General features: G+C 47.7%; 1 protein-coding gene across 2 annotated transcripts in view; it reads left to right on the forward strand.

Annotated features, from left to right (window-relative positions):
• Window positions 1–8,217, forward strand: part of ETV6 (ETS variant transcription factor 6) — a 164,513-nt gene extending 156,296 nt beyond the window's left edge. For both annotated transcript variants that reach the window (XM_056862968.1, XM_056862969.1), the window contains 3 exons: window positions 1,396–1,538; window positions 3,026–3,126; window positions 7,970–8,217. In XM_056862968.1, the coding sequence (XP_056718946.1) occupies window positions 1,396–1,538; window positions 3,026–3,126; window positions 7,970–8,075 (350 nt within the window). In that variant the 3' untranslated portion in view covers window positions 8,076–8,217. The remainder of the gene's footprint in view (window positions 1–1,395; window positions 1,539–3,025; window positions 3,127–7,969) is intronic.
• Window positions 8,218–8,657: the final 440 nt, after the last annotated feature.

The raw sequence follows: 8,657 nt of genomic DNA on the forward strand, positions 1-8,657 counted from the left end.
GTATCGGTGCCTGTTGACCATGTGTGCGTGCTTTACAGCATTTTATTAACTTACTTTTACTTTGAATTTGGGAAGTCTGATCTTTGTACCCGTACCATGTCTAGGTTTGTGCAAGTTTACCAAGGAAAAGTAAGGGTAGGGGGCAGCAGCAGATCCTTCATCCCCAAAGTGCGTGAGTGTTATTTCCCCCCCCCACACACACACACACACCCAGTAGTTAGTGGGAGATGCAGTAAAGAGGTGAAGCCTTAAGACATCAATGCAGTGAAAGTGTCCTGATGTGCTAAACCATCAGCAGGAGATGCTTTAGATATTAGCTTGTGGTGCTGGTTACCGAAGGAGTAGTACTTTACTTGGGAGTAAGGGATGTGGCGGAGATGTTGGGTGGAGAACTGGGATGGCCACAGATCTTTCTGACCTGCCAGGGACTTAAAGGAACAGGGGCTTACAAGTCCATTCCTTCACACCTTCCAGTGTTTTATAGATGGAACTAAGGACACTGTTGTAACTCTCCTGTTTTGAAGAATCACTGTGGGAAACCTGTTAGAGCTTGTCCTTTCTTGCTCAGCACAAGAGGCTTTCCCCACTAACCGTTCATTTACTCTTTCCTGCGCTGGCTGCAAAAGAGATCCATTAGTAGATGAATTACAAAGACCTTTTATTTCCAAAAATATTTATATATAACAGATCCTTAAGCCTTCTGGTTGTACCTCTTACAGAGTAGCTGTAACACAAACGCACTGAGCTGCATTTTCTAACAAACAGTTTAACGGTATTCTGTATTTAGAGAGCCCCAAAAGAATCAGTTTAGCAACAGCCTGGTCAGGTGATTTATAAACAAAATGTCCTTTTGGTTAAGTAAATCCTAGAAACCGATAATTATTCTATAATACATGTATCGTGCATAAAAATACAAAATGGAGCTTAACAGCTCTTAGCCAAGATGGTCCGGAGGGAATACAGTCCCATGACTCAGTGGCAGAGCATCTTCTTGGCATGCAGAAGACCCCAAGTTCAATCCCCCGCAACTCCAGTTAAAGGGATCAGCTGGCAGCTGATGTGAGAGACCTCACCCTGAGACACTGGAGAGCTGCTGCCAGTGAGGGCAGAAAATAATACATTGGTATTCCACTTCAAATGTGTCAAATACATTGGTATTCCACTTCATGTGTTCAAATCTTCTGCGCACTGGACATTCAGTAGGGGCGGGCTACTGGGGATCCATCGATGGAAACAGAATGTTGGACTCAATGGATCTTAGTCTGATGCCACCAGGTAATTCTTGTGTTTTTAAACAGCAACCTAGATTGTTGGCATCATTCCTTGGGGTGACTGAATCCTGGCAAGCTGGCCAACTCCTTCCAGTCAAGACTCTTTTTGTGCTTCTCTTTGCAGACTGCAGGCTCCTTTGGGATTATGTCTATCAGCTGCTGTCCGACAGCCGGTACGAAAACTTCATCCGATGGGAGGACAGGGAATCCAAGATATTTCGGATAGTGGATCCTAATGGGCTGGCCCGGCTCTGGGGGAACCACAAGGTAAAGAACAACCTTGCCTTGGTACTTTCAAGTGTTGCTGAGTTACAGTGTTTGCCAGCAGTATGAAGCAAAGTGAGAGAGAAGCATGTTAAGAGAAGAGTTTCTTATGTGGGGCCAGCATAGTATTATGGGGAGCCAGCATGGAGTAGTGGTTAAGAACGGTGGACTCTAATCTGGAGAACCGGGTTTGATTCCCTACTCCTCCACATGAAGCCTGCTGGTTGACCTTGGCCCAGTCACCGTTCTCTCAGAACTCTCTCAACCCCACCCACCTCACAAGGTGCCTGTTGTGAGGAGAGGAAGGGATTTTTTATTGTAAGCCGCTTTGAGACTCCTTACGGTAGAGAAAAATGGGGTATAAAAAACCCAACTCTTCTTCCTCTCCTTCTCCTTCCCCTTGGAGTCCCTCCGGGATACAAGCCCTTCTTCCATAATGGGGATGACCATAGCCACTTTGATGATGTAATACTCTCACCCTCTTAGAGCAATGGCAATAGTGTGGTCTGTGAAAGTCAGGCCAGGTGCAGTAGTATTTAGCAAAGTAGGCTTGAAGACGTAAAGAACTCCTGAGAACATACAAACAATTCAGAGAGCAGTTTTGCCTCAACACAACAATGTGTTTAATACCTGGAGATCTTGGGGGTGTAGTCTGGGGTGGGCAGGGTTTGGGGAGGGGAGGGACCTCAGCGGGATACAAGGCAATAGAGTCCGCCCTCCAAAGCAGCCATTTTATCCAAGGGGACTGATCTCTGTAGTCTGGATATCAATTATAATACCAGGAGATCTTTGGGCCCCAGCTGGAGGTTGGCAATCTGGGTGGAAGTGATGCATTTTGGGAAGAAGCGTAGTGGATTTTACTAGTAGATTTTGAAAACATAAGGTTTTAGGTTGTTAGATTTGTAGCATAGAATCTGTACCTTGATATTTCCTGGTCTATGACTGCAATAAAATAATAATTATCATCATCATCATCATCATCATCATCATCATCCCAAGTTGAACTTCATTTGCCATGTTGTTGCCCACTCACCCAATTTGGGTAGATGCTCCTGGAGCGCTTCACAATCTGCCTTGGGTTTTCCCATCCTGAATAATTCAGTATCATACGCAAACCTGGCCATTACGCAGCTCATCCCCAACTCTAAATCATTTATGAACAAATTAAATAGCACAGGTCCTAATACCGATCCTTGTGAAACCCCACTGCTCTGTTCCCTCCATTGCAAAAACTCAATTTATTTCTGCACTCTGCTTTCTGCCATTTCTCTAATTTTTAATCCATAAGAGGACCTGTCCTCTTATCCCATGATTGCTAAGCTTACCCAAGAGTCGTTGGGGAGGTACCTTTCAAGATATTGGTGGGGAGGAAGGAAGAACTGGGGGTGGTGGTGGAATGAATGACCATTCTACCGTTTTATTTTTTATTGTTGTGTGTTTAATTCTAGCTTTGTCCTTTTCTTTTTTCCTTTTTGCTTTGAAATGCACAGAACAGAACAAATATGACGTATGAGAAAATGTCTCGAGCCCTGCGCCACTATTATAAACTAAATATTATCAGAAAGGAACCAGGACAAAGGCTTTTGTTCAGGTAACACTTCCTCCTTTTTCTTCCTTGTTCTTTGGAGGATTTTCTTTTTCCAAATTTACTTACGGAAAGATTTGGAGGAAGTTATGAAACGGAATGGCTCGTCCTACAGCGAAGAAGCTAATCTGGCTGAAATTTGAACTTTCCAGCATCGTAGAGAGTTGAGTCACTTTTCAGTCTGAAGATCCCCATGTCTAGTAGAGCATTTTGGCCGTTCAGCCAGATGGTTAGCCGCTGGGGTGACCACCTGTGTGAAATTGCTGCTCATCTGAGGCAAGTGACAAATTACAAGATGGTAGTGAAAGAGGGGAACAATGCTTTCCCCCCCAAAAGTCAGAGCTACTTCACTCTGGCCAGTGGAGCAAGGAATTGAGTTAAATATTTCAGCTCCCTTTCTCTCAAAGGAGTGTAGAACCAGTGGCGATAATCAAAACCCGCTAGTCTTAAACCTGGTTGGGGCCAGGTTTTTTTTTCAGGAAAAAGGAGCTACAGTTCCCTCCTATGCATACTGTGACCCCTTGCTAAGACCATTAACTTCAATGAAGGACGTCACTCAGAGCCAACCTACATGATATAGGAGGCACAGGACAACCCGTGGCCACTGACTCCATTTTAGACACAGAACTTGGGCTGGTGGCCTGCTGAAAGGCTTTGCAGTCTTTTCTTAATATGTAGACTTGAAATAAAAATGAACCGTTTCAAAAACGGTGGCTGAATCACCGATGGAAGCATTTTTGAAAGATCTTGATCGAAACCAAAGTAGACTGCTAAAACACTCTGACAAAACTGAACCAGTGTTTTAAATAGTCCAGTTCCCCTGCAACCTCTTTGGTCATATGTCAGGCAGTTGCTGCCTTTGTGGAGGTCAAGGAGCATCGGTTGGACCCCCTCCCCCCCCCCACTTACACTGAATGCTAGAGAACCATTTCTGATGAATGGCAGAACCCTCTGTGGGGCTTGCTAGAGTGACTCTTCATTTATAAATACGAAGGGTTATGTCTCTCTCTTTTTATCGGTGTCTGCGTCTGGCTGCCCTCAAATAGTGGAATTCAAATCATTTGCAAGAAAGCTTGAAAAAGAACTGGAGCCTGACAGAACCTTCACTGAAGTTAATGGGGGAGAGATTTGATCTTTTCACTGGCGAGATAATATAGCACAGGACATTTTTATATGAATTCTGACATGTTTCAACTTCCCCTGCAAATAATGCGCCCAATATTTTGGGCAATCTCGAACTGGAATGAGAGGAATGATCCTAACCAGGTCTACTCAGAATCCTAGTCAGGCCTATTCAATGGAGCTTACTCCCAGTGAAAAATGATCAAGAACGTGGAGTGCCTTATGAAGGAACAGCTAGATTCAAGTCCAGTAGCATCTTAGAGACGGGGATTTGTGGACCTCCGTTAAGTTGTTGTAAAACTGCATCTACGTAGACGGTGGAGTCCACTTCTTTGATTTTGGTAGGAGCATTCGGTTTGATAGGAAGATCCTGAGAGGTCTGTGGAGATGCTCCATTCACCACAGACCGGAGCCGTTTTTTGACAAGTCGAGGGGAGATTCCAGGTTTAAGGCTGGAGAAATCCAAGGGTTTTCCTCATCCGAAGAGGGAAAGCTGTCCCCCAATGGGGCACTTGTAATCCGAGACCCGGCGGGGTCGTTGGAAGCAGGCAGGGAGGCTGGGTCCCCGGCATGGAGTGCAGAGGGTGTGGGCCTTCCCGGAGCTGCGCTGCGGGTGGCCGCGGTGCCTCTGCGTGGTGGACGACCTCGGGCGCGGGTTGTCGTGCTGGGACGAAATAATTCCTGGCGGCGTGGGCAAACGGCTGCAAAGTGGCCCATTTCTCCGCATGTAAGACAGGCACCCCTCTGAAATCGGACTTCACGTTCCTGGAGCGGACGTGGGGGATTTCGTGGGACGAGCAGTGGTGCCTTGGGTTGAGGCTTTTGGGTGCCCTTCTCCTTGTGCTTTTGACGGACGAGAGAAATAAAGCGGCGGCGGCTTTCCACTTCCTCGGCTAATAGGATCCAGCCTTCGAGGGTATCGGGATCGCCCCGCATGTAAGACCAGTTCAGAATGTCAGGATGCAAGGCTTCCCTGAAATGATGGATTAGGGTGGTCTCGGGCCAACCTACAATTTTACTTGCCAGTCGCTGAAATTCATCGGCAAATTCCCGAACTGTAGCAGAGCCTTGTTTTAATTGTAAAAGTTCCGTTTTGGCTCTTTCTCCCAGGAAGGGGTCCTCAAACCTCCTTCTCAGGGCAGTCATGAAGTTGTTGAGGGAACGAATCGCACGAGAGCGGGTGTCAAACTGGAGGACCATCCAGTCAGCCGCTTTGCCTGTCAGGAGGGAAGCTACGTACCGCACCCGGCTATCTTCCGTGGGGAAAAGTTGACCTTGTTCTCGCATATAACTGTCCACTTGATGCAAGAAACAAGGCAAAGTCTCAAGAGATCCGTCATACGTAGTCCTCAATTTGAGTTGCTTCCAAGGGCCGGGCGCGGGCTGACCCGGTTGCACGGGTGGTCCGGGCAGAGGAGCAACAGGAGCTCCAGGAGGCAAGGGTGGAGCAGGCACATTAGCAGGTGGTTGCACGGGTGGTTGGAGCGGAGGAGCAACAGGTGCTCCAGGAGGTAAGGGTGGAGCAGGCACATTAGCGGGTGGTTGTACGGGTACCGCCTGACCCGGTATCGGAACGGGCTGTCTCTGAGCTATCAGGGTTTGTTGTAATTGCCTGTTCTCGTGAAGCATAAGTTCCATTACTTCTTGGAGTTGATCCACACGGTCGGAGAGCTCCCGATTCTGGGCTCGTAAAAGATGAACCTCCTCACTTGGGCCCCCAGTAAGATGAGGCTTACTGGTTCGGAAGCTCGTGGCCCATTGAGAGCTATCCCCATATAAATCCTCGTCTTCAGACTCATCTGAGTCTCGACGTCGGTCAGCCAAACGGCGTGCGCGTTGGGTCGTACGCGACGGGACAAACGCCGGGGAAAAGGTGAGACCTGATAGTCCCAGTACATAGTCCTTGGGGCGCGTGTCCACGTTCGCCTGATTCCTTGCTGCAGCCGCCCTGGCTGCTTCCGCCGCCTCTCTCTCTCTTGCGACCCTAGCCGCTTCGGCGGCTTGCTGATCCGCAAGAACTTTGGCGTTCTCAAGTCTTAGGGCAGCCTCTGCCGTAATGCGCGGCAAAAGTTCTGTCTCGAGGAGCAAGAGTATGGGGTCAGGTTCCCCGCCCAGCAGAGGTTGTACTCGAACCGCCAGTGCGGATGCCTCGGCTCCAAACGTCGGGGTCAAAACTTGAGCCAAGGTGGCTACCGGGGTGTCCTTTGTACATTCCACAAGGAGAAGAGCGGTGCTAATAGCGACTCGCTTGGCCTCAGCCTGGCAGCTGGCCGCATCCGGGATCAGGGAAAAACCCTCCGGTGGGGCTCCCGCCATGGTAGAAAGAGTTTGTCGAGAAATAAGATTATCCAGAAGTCCAGTTAATATTTGTAAATCCTCAGTCGCCAATCGGGCATCGTCCAGTAATTGATCCAAGTCCTGAAGATCTAAACGAGCATCAGTATCCTCCGATGTTAACATCCAGAGACGTCCTGTAAGAGATTGCCACTGCGCGTGTACCAGTCCCCTCAAGCGGCAAACCTCTCGGTTCGTCCGGAAAAGTTCAGCAATTAAGTCTTGTAACAGAGTAGGGTCCTCTGAGAAGGGCTCCAGGGTAGTAGATCACCTGGAGAGCTGCATAGCTCCCATCCAAGTGGCAGGCGAACCCCCCTGGGCTCCAGCCTGGCTAGGAGAACGGTGAAGATGTGAGATAGCTGTCATAATGTCAGCCCTTGGCCCACAGAACCAGAAATCACCACAAAGTCGTATAGAGTCCAAACAGGTGGATTTTACTGATCAAATAGGCATACAGTGCAAACGAATAAAATGACAGCTATGAAAGGCTCACTAGCTGGGAGATATTATAAGGCAGGAAAGGCGGGAGATTACACGCAGGAATACAGTTTCCCAGGAGCTGAGTTCCCAGGCTTAGGCTTAGGCATGCGACCTTGGGGGGCAGACAATACAGCACAGAGACAGAGGCAATAACGAAACCGAGATAGCAGCCTGACACCAACAAGATTTTTGGGTTATGTGTGAAAACAGCCAATAGGGGTTGGGTTATGGTCAGGCAGTTGTGGTTTGCACTGTGCTATTTCAATCAGCCATCTTTACTGTAGGCTGAACCAGAAAGATGTGTACTAGTTGGAGAACGGAGTTATTTCCTCAAAGGCTTTCAAAAAGATAGGGATATTCTAAAGATGGCATGGTGGAGATGGAAGGTATGCTTGAGGTGAAAGGTATGTGTGAATGAGTGTCGGTCTTCATTCTGGGCAACGAAGAAGTTCTTTAGCAACTTTTCAGGGATTTCCCAGTGAAATGATGATTAATGACAGGCCGGCTAGCCTACCGCTATGATCCCATGGGCCTGGCCACTTCCCTCCATGAATTGACTGTCTTTCCACAGAATCCTCTCCAATGGGCAAGATTGTGCGACTGGGATTATCTTGGTGGAGAAGTGGCCCAGGGGTTATCTCGGTGGAGAAGTGGCTCAGGGATTATCTTGGTGGAGAAGTGCCCTGGGTTAGACTTCACTAAAGACAGAAAATCTGAAGGCCATGATGTTAGAGAATCCAAATTGCCTATTATTTAATTAATAGGCTACTCATATTAGTAACATTTATAATATGCTACTTATAATACTTAGGAGTGGTGAAAAATGCAGATATGAATTAAAAGCATCTAAACCTGGACCCAAGAGTGTATATGTTTATATTGTTTTGTTGTTGTTGTTGTCGTCGTTTTACAGGTTCATGAAGACCCCAGATGAGATTATGAGTGGCCGCACCGATCGCCTGGAACATCTTGAATCTCAGGAACTGGATGAGCAAATATACCAGGAAGAGGACTGCTGAAGGATCCAATGCCCCCGCTTCACTTTGGTCTGTGGAGCACAGTCAGTGTGGAGGCACGTTTGGGACAGGAAGTGAAACCCCATGACTTCGCCTTGACTATGGTGACTGTGCAGGACCACCCCCCCAAGCACCTTAGCAAAACCAGTCTATTGGCAAGGACAGTGTTGGCCCCAAGATTTGGGGGAGAGAAAGCAAGAAAGACAGAGCACGGATGCATTGGTCCTTTCGAGCCTCCCCCACTCGGGGTTGGGGTTTTTTATGGTTGGTTGGTTGGTTTGGCTTTTCTTTTCTATTTAACATGCCATTTTGCCTTTTTAAGTGACTTTTGTAGGGCAAAATGTCAGTTTTTTGCTTATTCCAAAGGCTTCCCTATGGAAACGTAGTGCAACTGTGTTCTGCACTAATCTCACATTATCCCAATATAGGAACAATGACAAATATCACAGCAGGCATCAGAAAGCATCTCCACTTGCCTTGCCCCACAAGTAGCTTAGGCTGCGATTCCTCTATTCAGGGTATGCCAACCGGGGAGATGCCCTCCTTTTTGCTACAGGTCTGAGAGATCTGATCGGGGTATCCTGA

The sequence above is a fragment of the Euleptes europaea genome, chromosome 17, assembly GCF_029931775.1.
Source record: "Euleptes europaea isolate rEulEur1 chromosome 17, rEulEur1.hap1, whole genome shotgun sequence".
Lineage (NCBI taxonomy): Eukaryota > Metazoa > Chordata > Lepidosauria > Squamata > Sphaerodactylidae > Euleptes > Euleptes europaea.